At 43.3% G+C, this 16,698-nt stretch overlaps 1 protein-coding gene across 19 annotated transcripts in view; it reads left to right on the forward strand.

Moving 5' to 3' along the window:
* RBFOX2 (RNA binding fox-1 homolog 2) overlaps nucleotides 1–16,698 on the forward strand; it is a 273,572-nt gene that overhangs the window by 239,746 nt on the left and 17,128 nt on the right. For 6 of the 19 annotated variants that reach the window (XM_075937848.1, XM_075937862.1, XM_075937949.1 and 3 more), the window contains 5 exons: nucleotides 2,795–2,887; nucleotides 5,543–5,603; nucleotides 7,541–7,594; nucleotides 7,717–7,809; nucleotides 8,921–9,053. In XM_075937848.1, coding sequence (XP_075793963.1) covers nucleotides 2,795–2,887; nucleotides 5,543–5,603; nucleotides 7,541–7,594; nucleotides 7,717–7,809; nucleotides 8,921–9,053 — 434 coding nt within the window. Of the gene's footprint in view, nucleotides 1–2,794; nucleotides 2,888–5,542; nucleotides 5,604–7,540; nucleotides 7,595–7,716; nucleotides 7,810–8,920; nucleotides 9,054–10,430; nucleotides 12,832–16,433; nucleotides 16,474–16,698 lie in introns of those variants that run through there. The other 13 variants (XR_012906290.1, XM_075937855.1, XM_075937839.1 and 10 more) reach the window with 8 other exon arrangements.

Genomic DNA, 16,698 nt, shown 5'->3' on the forward strand with positions numbered 1-16,698 from the left:
CTTTGAAAAAGGAGATACTTATTAGTCACATAAGGTTATTGTTTTTTTTAAAGTAACCAGGAAAATATAATTGGCTAGAAGTTTAGATTCCTGGGATGAGAGAAGACATGAGATTCTCTTATAGATCCAGCACAACAGTTTAATCAACTATTATTTGTTTTATTCTTGATCTTAAAAACAAACAAGAACAATCCTCCTCTCCCCTTTACGAATGTAAAAGGACTTTGCACTGGAAACCTTGTTGTGAAGGATAAGGTCTTCTAAGGATGTTAAAATGTGGTTAATTGACTAGTTGACTAGTCAATAAGCACTTCCGCATTTCTCCTTTGAAATGTACAAGAGCCCCAGCAGGGGAAGTGCTGCGTGGAATCCGGGGTCAGCTGGGGACTCCCCAGCTGATCCCGGGTTCCAGGGAAATGCTGCAGGGAGTCCCCAGCTGACTCCGGGCTCCGGAGCTGCCCCTTTCGATCGCACAGAGGCGGCATTTTAAAGGGGCAGCCTGCCACACAAGTGGCCGCCTTGGGGTTTCAAAGTGACAGCGTTGTGCTGCACTGCCACTTTGACGTGGCCCCCCCACCCCACTTTGCTGCCTTTATCTCATAGAGGCAGCAAGGAGGGATAACGACTAGTGAACTCCTCAAAAGACAATCCGAGAACCAAATGCTTATCAGATAGTCGACTAGTCTTTAACATCCCTAAGGTCTACCATGCAGAAGGCTACTGGAATAACAAATGGCTCAAACCTTTAAAGTTCTCATTTATAAATCCTGAAAGAACACTTGTAAAATATGGCCCACTATCCTTTTGCTGTTAACCTTGTTTAGAAATCAAGCTACTACTAATCCACTTCATCCCCTGCATCTTCTGTGTGTTGAGAGAGAGGGTTACAGAGCTGAGATGCAAGACTATGTCTCTGCAGGGAAATGGCACTATGCACATTACTTGGGCCTGTTTGTTTCCATTACATCAAACACAAGGTTTGTTCTCCCTGCTCCCCAGGATGGTTCCAGCACAGGTTACTGTCAGTACACAACTGGTGTTCATTGTATACCAAGCTACAGGAGCTAGGTATTCCTTTTCTGTTCATAAAGGATCTTAAAAACAATCAGAGGTGAAATTTTAACCTTGGTCCCTGACCAGTAGACTTATATTAGGAATGTCCAAATCATCAGGGTTGTCTGTCAAAATATATCATTTGTCGCTAGTTAAATTCCTGGTTCATTTAGTCATGTCAGTCCATCTGTGTGACAGTGCAGTTCATCGCCATGGGAGTCAGTGTGATTGCACAGTTTTATGATTGAATGAACACCCATGAGTAGAGACTTAGGAAAAAGATTATATATGTTATGTTCAGGGTGGCCTTGACTAAGTAAGGCCTAGAGCTTTGCCTCTTTGGGGATATTACACTAGTTTTGGGGCCACCATAGTTACCTCAACAGGTCTAGGTGTTGGCTTGAAGTGGCTTCTATCATATCAGGGTTTACAGGGTTTGTTCAATGACTCTCAGCATGCCCACTATACAGACTGTTCCAGCGCCCCTGCCAACAGGCCAGCGTGAAACCATTCTTCTCCAGCTTCAGAATTCAAGCCCACCTGGTGATACGTCTGGTCTCTGCACACAGTGGAGAAAAAACTGTGAAAGCCTTTGGAAGTGGGAAGTATTAAGATAGTGACCCAGGTGTGTAACTGAGTTAGGAGGAAGGCAGCTATTGGTAGGGGATGTCCGCTAAATCCTGTCATGGCCTATGACATTAACACACACAGAAATCTCGGTCAGACAATTTATGGATGTGACATGACATGTCCGTGACGGGAAAATTTTACATCGCTCTTTTTGACAATATATAGTGTTTTACATGTTGATATTTTGGTACCACCGAGTAGCCCGAGATCGCATTGGGACCTGTACTAGGCACTATACAAGCATAGAAATAGACACGATCTCTGCCCCAGAGACCTTATACAAACATCTAATCCTCACAACAGTTGTGTGAGGTAAGTAAATATTATTATTGTATCCATTTTACAGATGGGGAAAAAATGAGGCACCGCGGGTGACTTGCCCAAAGCTACAGGGATGTCTATGTAGGAGCCAGGATCAGAACATGGGAATTCCTGGTGCCCAGTGCTGAATTCCAACTACATCTCTCTTCTGCAAAAACAATGGGAAGTCCTATGGCACCTTAAAGACTAACAGATTTATTTGGACTTAAGCTTTTGTGAGTAAAACCCACTAAGTCCAAATAAATCTGTTAGTCTGGATCTGCCAAAAAAAAAAAAGGGGGGGGGACAAGTCCCGTGGCACCTGAAAGACTAACATAGCTACCCTTCTGAGACTTCTCTCCTGCAAAAAACTGTTGAAATGACCAGGTGCCTTGCAGTACCACAAAGTAGCACAGGCTTTAATTGGCAGTGGCATGAAATGTCCCGGCTTGGGTTTCACCAGCCTCTCTACATCAGAGTAGAGTAGGGTCTAGGATTTACCTTTTAGAAAATTTGTCTCGAGTAACTTTGTACTTCTTTTTTGGTCTGGCCTCAATTGCTTTTACATTTTCTTTTCATTATTATTTATTATTATTATTTAATATTATTATTACAATTCTTTATTTTATTGAATTGAATTTCTTTTGTTTATGAAACATGCATGAACCAACTATGTGACTCTAGGAGAGTATTGCTGAGTTGTGCTGATGTCAATTTCATACTGTGATATTTTTTTCTCTATTTACCTAGAGATCAGTATTTCAATATATAACGATGTGCATGTTTTCCCCCCTTCTCCCGCTGCATGCAGGGATTCGGGTTCGTAACTTTCGAGAATAGTGCTGATGCAGACAGGGCCAGGGAGAAATTACACGGCACCGTGGTAGAGGGCCGTAAAATCGAGGTGCATGTCTTCAGTAATTCAATTTCTTCTTTATATTTATTCTTTTTATTTCTTTTTGTGTCTTGCCTCACTTATTTCACATTTGGATCCCCGTCTTGTGTGTGCGTGTGTTTGTGTCTGTGTCCTTCACCCCAGTGCACTGAAATGTATAAAAGTGACATCCCTTCCCCCAAAAAATCTTTGATTGATTTGAATATTATTCTTTTTCTTTCTTTCTTTCTTTTTTTTTTTTTAAGTTTGTTTCCCACCTACTCCAAATTTTTGCCCTTCTGCTGTCTTGATTTTCCTTTGCTTCAGTTTGTGAGGCTCCGATTTCCTGTTTGTTATCAGGCTTGAACAAAAGTAACTCAAAAAGTACTGTCTGATTTCTAACTCTGTGTCTGACAATAAAGCAGGGGGCCAGCCAGTATCCTCTCTTTCCTCAGAGGCCAGTTCTCCTTCATATGAGTGTGAACTGATGTTGAGGGCAGGGAAGAGGTACCGAATGGGCTGCGATAGCTGCCTTCTACATCTACCTGCAGTTAATTAAAGTTAACTCCTAAAACTTCCTGTAAGGAAAGCTCTCAATACAAGGGTTAAGTGGCTGGCCAAAGTAGATTCCATATGAGGCCTTTGTATGGTGCTCAACAATTTTCTGTTCCACCTTGTTGAAGGCTAACTGGCCCCTTCCCTTTCTCCCTCTTTCTTTAAAAAAAGAGTACTAAATATTAAAAAATATTAAACAAAAAAGCCGCCGTTTTGAGTAAGATGTCTGCATATTTTGCTTTTTTTTTGTTTTTGTTTTTTTATTTCCCTTTTCGATGGTTTAGCGTTTAGGGCCCTTCACTTGACTCACTCTTTCCATGGTAACTATACACAATGCTGGCGATGGTACGAGTTGGCGGTAAGTGAAACAAAAGTGCTAGAGAAGAAGCTTATATTTTAAAATTTTTTCTTAAAGTTACAAAAACAAAAATAAGAAAGAAAAAAATCCATCTGCCATCTCACATTAACACTACAAAATGTGATTTGACTTGTTGTCCCCACCCGCCTCCTTTCCCTTTTCCCCTCTTTTATTTTCAATGCTGTTGAGTAATGCCGCCTGGACTTTGGATGTACGTATCGTTTTGTAGCAGTCTGAGCTGTTTAATTACTGACTTCATGGTGATTTCCCCTTGCACATCTTACTCAGAGTTACTGAACTCCAGTTTGGCTGGTTTTTATTAATGCACCCATCCCCTACTCTTTTCTCTCCTTCCCCTTCTTTTTCTTGCTGTCTTTCCCAGACCTGTTTGTAGCTATGATTGGTCTCTCTCTCTCTCACCTCTTCCCTCCTCCCTATCCTTCCAGTTTATTTCTTTACTCAGTTAAATGCAGCTGTTGGTCTCTCTTTGCTGACTGGTGGTTTCTGATTGGTTCTGGCAGTTTTTCCTTTGAGTGCTTGTGTTGCACTTCGCTATAGCAGCTGATTTTGGGCACTCGCTCCATCTTAATGATTGTCTGTGAGACCCTCTCTTCTCCTTCCCCCTCCCCCAATCGTTTTTTCTTTCTTTTATTTGTGTGTGTTTAACTGCATGCTCTCAGTCTTATCATTGTTGTTTCCCATTCTTTCTTTTTTAAATGTATGTTTATATTGTTTTTGGACCAAAACTAGAGTAAATGTGATTCCAGGCTCCCCTCGCCTGCACTCGCTCACCTTTCCTAAAGGACATACAGAAACTTTTTTTTTTTTTTTTTTTGGCCAGTGGGGGTGGGAGAAAGTTATTTCTCCTTAAGACTGGCTCCTTTCATTCCTATTCTGGTTTGAGATTTTGACAGATTCCTACTAAAAAGCTTCACCCTCCTTGCAAGAGCTCCGAGGCTGCCTCTGACACAGGGCTGCAGTAACTTGGCTTTCATACCCCATCCATCCTTTCTTTATCAGCACCACCTCTGCTGTAACACCCACTTGCTACTGTAGCACTCAGGAAGCTTGGAACTATACGGAGCTCTGTAATGAGGGTGGAGGGTACAATGAAACCAGGAAACCCATCTATACCTCTGCATTTTACGTTGAGAGATTTTTGTGAGAATTTTAAAATCAGAGATACACAAATCAGTAATCCAAGGACAAATTGAAACTGGGCCAGCATCTCACAGGATTCCAGAGTCTCCCTTGGCCTGGAAAGATTAAATTCAAGACAACTATAATCCATGTTACTTTTCTTCCTGAAGACTATTTATCTGTGACATTTGGGGATTACCACATTTTAATAGTGGGCTTCTAAAAGAAGCTAGCTTATTCACCACCTGCTTTGTTTGTCCTCTGCCTCAGCTTCAGAGATCCCCCATCCCTACCACTCCAGTAGGACTGGGACAAGCTATCAGAAGCTTTTTGCCCATTGGATTGGTGAGCTGCAGCTATCCAGTGTGCTCTAATGGTGGCAGGATGTCTGAGAATCCTAACTACTCTCGTTGGCCTTTTGTTTAAATGCATAAAGTGTCACAATTTGCTGTAATGTTTACAATTAAATGGCAACTCTAATAGTAATTTAAATGTCTTGCATTTTTATAAAAGTAGTTTGATTTCTTTGCTCAAAGATATATAGACTATGTAGTATTGGAGAGAGGGGTATCATTTTCCCTAACATCTTGTGCTTCCTCCCCTCTCCTACCCATCCCCTTTCTTACTTTTAGGTGAATAATGCCACAGCGCGAGTGATGACCAATAAGAAGATGGTCACACCATATGCAAATGGTAAGAGAATGTTTGTGCTAACGATAAACTGAAAGGTTTCAGGGGTGGTGACAAACACTACAGTGCAATCTCTGGCTACTCAACTGAAGTCACTATGGGAAGTACAAAGTGATTGTGCTGTGTTACCCTGGGAATGGGGACAGAGAATGTATAAGATTATTCAGAACCAGAAGTTGGGTTACATCATAATGACATTTAGATCACGGTGACTGGCTTGACCATCCTTTGGTTTGTCAACCCGTTAAGCAGGGGTGGGGAATCTAAGGCCCAGGAGCCAAATGTGGCACCATGCTTGCCTGGATCTGGCCCCTGAGGATTGGGGCTCCCCCTAGCTCTGGTGCTGCAGCTCCCCCACCATTCCCCAGGCAGCTGGAGCACATAAAATCTAGACCAGGCCTCCCCATAGACTCTAGTGTGTGAGGGGAATGTGGAGAATGTCTTTCTCCTTCTCAGTTGGAGGCCTCCTCAGTGAGGTGGGTTTTTTCTTTTGTTTTTGTTTTGTTGGTTTTTTTTTGTTTTGGTTTTGGTTTGTTTTTTGCTTCTTACTCGTGTGTGGCTCCTGACTGATTTTTTTTCTGTGGGTTAGTGACCCTCAACCCAAAAAATGTTCCTTACCCCTGCCATTAAAATGAAGGTATATGGCATTTGGGCAGTTACAGGTGTGCTAGTTAGTGTTGTTCACTACCATGTGAAAGAGACGAGGTTTGGTAATTAAAATCCATATCTATCCAGCTTCTTGTCTTGGCACCCATCATCTCAGTGTCTTGTTTACAAAGTTGGCAATGCACAGGCAGTAGGCCCCGTGCTGCAGAGATGGTATGCATTACATCATTGTGCATTATCCCCCAGCATATTAAGTACTGACATTTTTGAGCTGTGATCAAATCAGACCAGAAAGATAGTATTTCAAAGATGGGGATGCTTAGTTAAAGTGTGGTAAGTTTCATAGGACTCCTGTGGAGGAAAGATATGTGATATTTAATAGTAAAATCTGCATGGTTTCCAAGTAAATAGATGAGGTATTCTCTGAAAAGTAAAGACCTTTTATTGTGAAAATCGGGTGTGATCAAGGATCCATCCTAATCCTAGTTCTCTTCCCTTTTTTATTAGAATAAGCAGAGACAAACAGGTTTTCCAGCTCTGAAAATGCCTCAGTTCATATCAATCTACAATGGGAGTTTTTTCACCAGAAGCAGTATTTGCTTATTTAACCATTGCTCTCGTGTGTGTTTGTTTTTATGGTTTTCAGTTCTTGCCCATTGTACAGATTCTATTAAATGATTCCCTGGGATCTGAGGGATATAACATGGAGAAAGCAGCAAAGTATAAATAAAACGGAGAAGAGAAAATGTGAATGAACAAACTTGTTTGAAATATTTTGGTGCAGTATACTGTGTGAGAGATTCAGGTGTCTGGGAAATCTCAAATCAATTGCCATGCCATTGTCAGTGGCGTCTCCAGTAAATATCATAGCCCATGTTTTTGAGACATAGGGATATAATTTGACTTGCCTGAGGTCACAGATTGAATCAGTGGGTTAGACATAGTTAGAATCCATAGCATTCCCAATGATCATATAGCATACTAAGAACTGACAGGAAGATTCACAGAGAGAATGTAGGGTCTTGTGAGCCAACTATGGGATTTGTAGTTAACACGTGTGTAAGAAAGTTGGCAATCTGCTCCGTTCTGTTTCTTATAGCTTACATGAGAGGTTACTATGCAGTGGATCAGCTCATATTTTGTTCCTATTTCTCATATAATCATCTATATCTAGGAAAGGTAGTCAGCGTCCACTTAAAATCACAGGGACCTTGGTGGAAGCAGGAGTGGGAGAAGCACCAAAAGCTGAGTTTCAGATGCAAAGCTTATTTTCCTCTGTGGCCCTTCCCACTGTTTCTCCTGGGTGGACTCATTGCCGTCTCTGCTTGTTTCAGGTTGGAAATTGAGCCCTGTGGTTGGAGCAGTGTACGGCCCTGAGTTATATGCAGGTAGAATTTAAGTAGACACTTCCATTTCTGCCACTTAACTGCAGTGGTGTTTGTTTGTGTTCACAGTCTGCTGTTTCTTTATAACCTTTTTACGTTTTTTATTCTTTTTAAAACTAAATTAGCGTCCAGCTTTCAAGCAGATGTCTCGCTGGGCAATGACGCCGCAGTGCCCCTGTCAGGAAGGGGGGGTATTAACACTTACATTCCTTTAATCAGTAAGTAGCCCCAGTTGGCCCCTGTACTGTTACTGTGCTTGAGTAAACAATGATCTGCTAGCCCTCTTCTCTCCAGCCTGTATGATATATACTTGAAAGGATGGGTCTTGTTGGGGACGGATTTGCCACCATCCAGTGCCTCCCACCTGGGCAGTGGTCATGACCTTTTCATCTTGCAGTGCATTTCTATGCTTGGTTTTGACTGGGGCTTCTGAAATAAGGAAGATGCAGAACAGGAGGGAGGGGCGTGTAAGGAGAGTGCCACTGCTTGTACTTCAGAAACAAAGAAACCAAACAGACAAATCCCCAAAGTACGTATTATACAAGCTGCCAAACTGCGAGTCCACTTGCAGGCCCCCTAGTGGCATGCGCCTGGAAGCACCTTGGGTTGAGTTTGTGCCTTAACAACTGGCTCCTTCTGGGTATCTCTTATTGCATTGTGTTTGCAGCTGCCTCTGAGGTTTTGACCTAATTTACCCTTGGCCAGTTTACTCCAGCATGAAGTGTAATAAAACAGGGCCCAATATACAAGTAACCGGTTACTGGTCCCATTTATCAGAAGATGATGGGCTCTTGGTAAACTGGCATTTTATGGGGAATTTCTGCAGCCTTACACAGGGGTTATCCCATCTTTCTGGCTTTAAATTGAACATGGGGAGGAGGGGATGGCAAAGCAGGGGACAGGGACAGGACAATTGACTGTTTAAGGGGCTCATGCTGAATTATTTCAAAGAGCCTCATCCAAATTTGGAAGAGTCACCTGCTACAGTGGTAGCAACTCTCTGTGCTTCTGATTCTTTCTAACCAGACTGTATGGCAGTGTCAAAATGGGGGTGGGGAAAAAAACTGTGCCATGTTTGCAATGAAAGAGGCATGACACAGCATTAACTCCTTGCATGCTAGACCTCTCTGCAGCCCCTCTCTCCCTGTGGGCTGTGATGTAGCAGGAGGTACACTCTTTCTACAGGGCTGTAAGCATGCCCCTTTGCTGGACAGACGCGGAGCATCCCATAGCCCTGGAGCCTATTGTATTATTTTGTTCAAAGCAGACAGTTTTGAATGGGGCACAAGTTCTGATCCCTCTCATCTTTCTTCTTATCTGTCTTGACAGTTCCAGGCTTCCCCTACCCAACTGCAGCCACCACAGCAGCTGCTTTCCGGGGCGCACACCTGCGGGGCCGAGGACGGACAGTGTACGGTGCAGTCCGGGCAGTACCCCCCACAGCCATCCCTGCCTACCCAGGGTAAGCACTGGACATCAAAACAGAGTGCTCTACACCATATTGAGAGGTAGCTGATTGGCCAAGGATAAAAATCAGAGTTCTGTTGGATGGTGAGAATCAGGCTGCACCACTACCAGAGAACTCTGCCCCCATTGACACTGAAAAAGGAAGATTTAAAATCTTTTGTTACACTTACAGGATACTGTACACGTCAGTATCCTGATGCTCATGGAACTAAGGGCAACTGCCTAAGGTACCAGTGGGTTCCTTCTCATGTGCATTAGCAGTTTGTCCATGTGAAATTATCTATCATTGGCATGACAAAGAAAGAGTCTCAAGTCTGTGGAGTGAGGCAAGTTCTGTTCTCTTCACTCCTTTGTATTTTGTGATCCAGGAGTGGGGCGTATTATCAGTTACCTTCATGCCTCACCATCTGGGAGTAGGGCATAGGAGAGCCAGTTACCCACAATGGATTTGCTTTCTTTGTTGGAGACAGTTTAAAAAGGTTTAAAACAAAGATCAATCAAGTCCATTTAAATTAAGGTGGGGGTGGAGAGGATGTATAGGGAGAATGAAATGGCAGTATGTTTCTAAGAATGGTATGAAATACTTGATGAACGCGTGATCTAGCATCCTTCACCATCTGATTTTTTGTTAGCCTTGCAGTGGAATGGATCTGTAGCAACAAACTATGCTGTTGTTATTTGAAAGATGTACATTACTGGGTTTCTTTGGGTTATTTGAATCTGAGGATGCCTCATTCACATTGCTTACCCCATGCAGACTGTTTTCCCTGTTTTCAAGGCAACATCCTCACATTTTCACAGAGGGACTTTCAGTGAGAGAATCCTTCCAGAGAGCAAAAAAGTTGGACATGCACACCCGTTTGTCCTTATTAGGCTAGCTATGAGGGGGGAGAGCATAGAACATAAATCTCCTAAAATCACAGTACTTTTGGACCTTATCCTCAGATGTACTGATCGGCTTGGGAGATGTATAATAGATTAAGATGGAGGTTACTGTGCCCTTTCTTTGTAAAATCCAGTCTGGCTTTTAAAATAGAGCTCAGTGAAGCAAGTTGCCGTGGCCAGACATCTGTCTACCTTACAGCAAGAACTTGTAGCAATAGTTGGAACTGCTTTGTAGCTCATGTTATGCAGATAGATATTTTAGGCTTAGTTGGTCCGATGACCCTGGGATGTGACACTGTTGCCTGAACACATGGGAGTTGACAATGGCATTCTTTTTGCTGAATTTTCAGATCATCCCTCTTACATAGTTCCATCTCCTTCCACTGCCATTACAAGTTTATATCCTTTATTCTCTAACCCTGGCCTCTGATCTACAATCTCTGTCCATCTATGTTAGTGCAATAATGACCCAGTCCTATTTTATCAGGAAATACTCCAGAGTGAAGCACACAAGCAAAACTGAGCTAAGTGCTACTATCTAGAAGGACTTTTATCCTGTTGTAGGAAATAATTTTATTCTTTATCCCTGATAGTAACGGCTAGAGCATTCCTAACAAGAGTCTATCATCATGGTACGCTGGGAAACACTCCTTACAACCTTTCTATACTTATGACTGATTGGTTAAATCCACTCCCATCTTTGTATAAAGGAGTTATTTACATTTGGAATACGGGCCATGGACCATTACCATCCCTTCTAAATAATATCTGGTGACTGTATTTCCTTGTGATTCATTCAGTTCATCTGATGTCACGGATTGATTTCACATGTCTTCATGTTCAGTGAACTGTCCAGCAAACAGTTGGAAGACAGTAGTAAACAAGCTCCACTCATAAATGACCCAGTATTGCTCTAGATACAGACACGAGGGTTTAATTAATACATTTGTTATTGTCATAGACAGGGTTTCCAACATTTCCTCTGCAAGGCATGCCTGTCTTCCTCATTGTAAAGTTTAAAATGCACGGAGCAGTTAGTTATAAAAAAAGAGTAGGAGAGAAACAGCTTTACAACTGAGGTGACATCAGGCCACTTTTAACCTTGTATGTTCCATGTCATACATACCTTTCTGGAATCATATCCTGCATCAGTTACTTCCCCTATCCTTTTAGTGGAAAGATGAGACCATGAAAATGAGAACCAAGCCTTGAGTTAGTAAAATAAAATGGATACTTAGGAAGATGACATTCAATAAAATTCAAAAGGTAGAAAATTCAGAACTGGCCATAGAAAATACTTTTTTACAATACACAATTATTTTGTGGAAATAATTGCCACAAGATATCGTTGAGACTTAGAGCTTAGCAGAATTCAAAAAGATTATCAGTATAAACATCTGACAAAAATAGGAATTGCCAGACTGGATCACACTCAATGTTCTGTCTAGTATCCTCTGTCAGGGTACGTCTACACTACAACGTTAATTCGAACTAACTTAGTTCGAATTAGTTAATTCGAACTAAGCTAATTCGAACTAATGGATCTAGACTAAAAAACTAGTTTGAATTAGCGTTTTGCTAATTCGAACTAGCATGTCCACACAGAGTGGACCCTGAACCAGGCTTAAGGATGGCCGGAAGCAATGCCGGCAGGGCATCAGAGGAGGACTTAGAGCGTGGAGCTGCTGTCTCAGGCTAGCCAAGGGCTGCGCTTATAGGCTCCCGACCCCCACCCCGGACAGACAGTTCTCAGGGGTGCCCCGCTTGCAAAGCAGTCCTGGCTTGGAGTGCCAGGACTACCCACACTGGGCACATCACAGCACTCGGCCATCAGACCGGCTGCACTTGCCGCAGGCTGCCATCCTGCGAGAGGGGCCAATTGGGGGGCTGCAGGAGAGCTTCCACCCCCACAAGCCCGGAGAGCCAGCCCAGTCCTCCCCATAGGGGGCTCGTACCCCATTCCTCCCTCACCTCCTTCCACTTACCCTTCCCTAGCCCCCCTTCCTGATGTACAAAATAAAGGACAATTGTGTTCAAAAATAGACTCTGTCTTTATTGAACAGAACTGGGGGAGACTGGGAAAAGGAGGTGGGAGAGGGGAAGAGAGAGGCTGGGAGGGGGGAGGGCAACTACAATGATCAGGGGTTTGGGAACAGGTCCCATATGAAGAGAGGCTAAAGAGACTGGGACTTCTCAGCTTAGAAAAGAGGAGATGGAGGGGGGACAGGATAGAGGTCTCTAAAAGCAGGAGTTGGGTTGAGATGGTGCATACAGAAAAGTTCTTCATTAGTTCCCATAAAGAAGGACTAGAGGACATCAAAGGAAAGGAATGGGAGCAGGCTTCAAACTAATAACAGAAAGTTGTTCTTCACAAAGCAAAGAGTCAACCTGTGGAACTCCTTGCTGCAGGAGGCTGTGAAGGCTACAACTAGAACAGAGTTTAAAGGGAAGTGAGATCAAGTCATGGAGGTTGGGTCCATGGAGTGGTATTAGCCAGGGGGTAGGAGTGGTGTCCCTGCCCAAGGTTTGTGGAAGGCTGGAGAGGGATGGCACGAGACAAATGGCTTGGTCACTGTCTTTGGTCCATCCCCTCCAGGGTCCCTAGGGTTGGCTGCTGTCGGCAGACAGGCTACTGGGCTAGATGGACCTTTGGTCTGACCCAGGACGGCCATTGTAAGCTCAGTGCTCAGGGTCGGGGGTCTCACTGGACCCCCTTGATTTTCATGCACACCTGCTCCTGGGTGGCCAGGCTGTCAGCTCTCCTGCCCTAGCCGGCCACCTTCCTGTGCCTAGTGCGGAGGTCGTGGACGAGGTCCACGATGTCCGCACTAGCCCAGGCGGGTGCCCGCCTCTTGCGGTCCCGGGCAAGCTCCCGGGAGCCGCCAGCCTGGTCTCGGGAAGAGGGGGAGGGCTGGGGGGCATCGGGTGGGTGGCTCGAGCCGTGCCAGGGGCAGGGTCTGCTAGCTGGGTGCTGGCAGGCTTGCACCTGGCACGGTGCCCCTTTAAGAGGTCCAGGGCCGGGAGGGGGGCAGACGAGTTTCCCTGGTGTTGGCCAGAGTGGCCACCAGGGAAACCTGGGGAGGGCTAGCCTCCCACTAGTTCGAATTAAGGGGCTACACACCCCTTAATTCGAACTAGTAAATTCGAACTAGGCTTAATCCTCGTGGAATGAGGATTACCTAGTTCGAACTAAGCGCTCCGTTAGTTCGAATTAAATTCGAACTAATGGAATGCTAGTGTAGTGCCTATGAAAGTTAGTTCGAACTAACGTCCGTTAGTTCGAACTAACTTTCTAGTGTAGACATACCCTCAGAGCCAGATGCTTCAGAGAAAGGGGCAAGAAACCTCTTAATCCCTAGTAATAAGAGATTTGGTTCAAGACCCGAAGCATGAGGTTTAATAAAATATGTATGAACATGCATTTTAAGTAGGGATGTAAAAAGTCGTTTAAAAATAACTGCTAAAAATCCTAGTGGTTACACAGTTACATGTGCGGCAGGCTCTGCAGTATAAAGCTTATATATAAAGACTGCTAGCCCGGCTCCCAGGGAGACTTTGCTGTGGGTTCTGCAGGCAGCTCCAGGGGAGCCAGCAGGTAACCTTTGGCATACCTCCCTGGCTGGGCTCACTAAATGTAGGGACTGCTTTTGCCAGCTGGCTGGAGCAGCCGACAGCATTTGGGCCCCTTGGGGCTAGAGCAGCCCCTCCCCAGGGCGGTCAAGGAGCTGCTCCAGCCCCCACCAATTAACTGGAACCAGTAAGTCTCACCCATTAACCATTTACAACCCTAATTTTAATACAGTTAAATGCAAGGTCATACACGTAGGGACTTAAAACAGAAGTTACCAAGATGGTCGACTCCCATCCTATATTTTGGAAGGCAGTGATCCAGAAAATATTTAGGAGTCATAGTGGATAACCCAACTGAACATGAAATCACTGTACAATGTTGGGACTAAGAGAGAAAATTGAATCTTTGAATGTACAAGCAGCTTCATATTGAGAAGTAGTAGGGAGGTGATGTGGCAGTAAGTGTAACTTATTGGTGTACCGTGTCCCTATATAGTGGCCATGCATTTGAAATTAGAGAGGGTCCAGTAAAGAGCTGCCACAAAAATTGGTTCAAGATCTGAAAAACATGTCTTGCTAACACACTTAAACCTGAAAAAAGTTCAATCAATTTGGGTTAACAAAATGAAGGTTAAGAAGTGATTTGATCACAGCCCATTAGTATTTATGTGGAGAGAGAATTTATGATAGTACAAGACTCTTTAATCCAGCAGACAAAAAGGCATAAGAGGATCCTATTCCTGGAAGCTGAAACTAGACCAATCCAAACTAGAAATAAAAAACTTTCCATGCAGCTGAATCTGGAAGTTTTTCCAGGCAGTGTGTGTTGGCCTGCACCTGTGCATGGGGATAAAAAGGGTGATGCAGATCCGAGTGGAAGGCTTTCTAAAAGATATGCTATGACTCAAACAGAAGTTGTAGGCTTAATGCAGAACCCATTTGGTGAAATTCTGTGGTCTGTGTAATGCAGGTGGCCAGAACCTATAATCATAGCTGTCTGTTTGGTCTTAAAATATATGATTATCACTTCAAAAATTGTTTGCATTAATGAATTAATAAATCTGGATAGTCTTATTAGCCATATAAATATCCTGTGCCTTTTTGAATCTTGCTAAGTTTTTGGCCTCAATTACCAAAGTTCTTATAGACAATGCTAAGAGGTGAGGGGAAAAAAATACCAGAAGTTTTGGAAAGGATTTAAACCCTCAAACTTCCAGATATAAGCCAATCTCAATTTATTAGGGGTTACAGAGGAGAACTTTCTCTAGTGACAAATCATCCCACAATATGGTTTCTTGTACTTTTTCGTTTGTTTTTTAAGAAGCCAGTGGTGTATCATCATCTTTTCTCTTCATCTCCACATCTCGTCCTCTTAGAGACCAATGCAACTCTGTCCATTGGGGCTGCATCTATCTTGGGTTAGTCACAACTTTACCCAAAAGACTTTACTGATGACTAACACCACTCCACTATTTTTAATAGCAGAATCCAATCTGTTTGCAAGATATACTGACCTCTCTATGTGTATTTTACAATAGAGGGATATTTTAATTGGTGGGGAGAGGGTCAACATCTTGGCAGCATTTTACACTCCAGATGATAACATGAATAAAATTACAGCTAATGTTCCCTATCTCTTTCTAGTTTGTGGTAATTCTATTGGTAAGTCATACACGTGTCCCTGTAGTTCTCAAAGATGGTGAAGATATGCTTTTAAAAGTATAGTGTGCTTGTCACTGGGCTGTCCAGAGAACAAATCAGGAGAAAGTTGTGCAATATGAAAGTGTATATTTATAACGGGGGAGAGGGGGCTTAGCTGAAGTATTCCTTCTTGTCCTTCCTTGTCCTTCCCCAATTCCCCATCCCCAAAGCAAGCTCCATTGCAGCCTTACATTGCCTAGTATCCTGGTAGGAGTGGCTCTTTGGGAACCCCAGACCCTGGTTTGATATATTTACGACTTGAAGTTCTGAGAGAAACTAATAGTGGCCAATGAAGCCAAAGAGAGCACCGGCCCATCCAAGCCCTTCCAGTTGCTCCTCTCTGCTGTGGAATATGTCGTTACTATCAGGGATGATCCCACTGCACCTTTCAATTCTTGGACCTTGGATCAATCACTTAACCTTTTTAGCTCATTATCTCTGCTTGTGAAAGCAATGCATTGTGGGTATTTTTGGTTTTTTTCTTTTTAATTACATTTCTGTGTTTACTTTGATCAGAATTGATTGACTTGTTTTTCTGAGGTGTTGCATCGGTTCTTTAAGATGCTGAATAATAATACTTTGCATGCTTGTGTGATTAGCCAAATCTTATCGCATGTCTAATGTACAGGGTAAAAACAGGTGATGTATGGATATTAGAAACAAAGTCATGCAGCCCTGTGAAACTCAACATGCAGAATTAAACACAACTTTCTCCAATGTGCTTCTGACTTAGGTGGATTCTATCCCTTATGGGATTGCTTCTAAAGGGCTTCTTTAGTCCCCGTGAAACCTACTTCATGAAGCCAATCTTTCCATGTGTTTAGGAAGTAACTAAAAAAATTCCAGGATCATAACCAGAGTAGAGGCTCCTAAACCTGTGTTTCTCTTCTTCAGGGCATCAGGTCTTTCTGAGTCTATTTTTATTATACAAAATATGAAGGCTGTTCTTCCCCACCCTTTCCCTCCCAACCCTATGCATACTGTCCCATCCCCTCCCCTCTGCATGCCATGAAGGATGAAATGGGGCCGCATGGGTACGTGCGCACACATTCTCTTGCTGATTTGCTCTTGCCCGAAAGCTCAGGTTGTGGATTCATACATCACCTGCCTGTGTAAAACGCATGTGCATGCTGCCGTCCTCAATAACCGGAATGTGTTTTCTGTTCTTTTTGTTTTTGTTTTGTTTTTGTTTTTTTGTTTTTGTGTGGATTTTCTGCAGTGTGGTTTACCAGGATGGATTTTACGGTGCTGACCTCTATGTAAGTACACACACCGGAGCCTTCTCATCCCCAACCCCCGACAAGCCAGCCTTTTTGTTGTTGTTGTTTGTTTGTTTATTTGGTTGGTTTGATTTTTTTAAAATATCATTTAGTTTGATTTTCTTCTTCCTTGTGGATATATATATTATATATTTAAGAATGCAAGCATGCTTCTCTGTCACTGCGCTTGCCCCTGGGTGCAAGACCTAAGCCTATGGGTTTTCT

This window comes from Pelodiscus sinensis, chromosome 1 (genome assembly GCF_049634645.1).
Source record: "Pelodiscus sinensis isolate JC-2024 chromosome 1, ASM4963464v1, whole genome shotgun sequence".
NCBI lineage: Eukaryota > Metazoa > Chordata > Testudines > Trionychidae > Pelodiscus > Pelodiscus sinensis.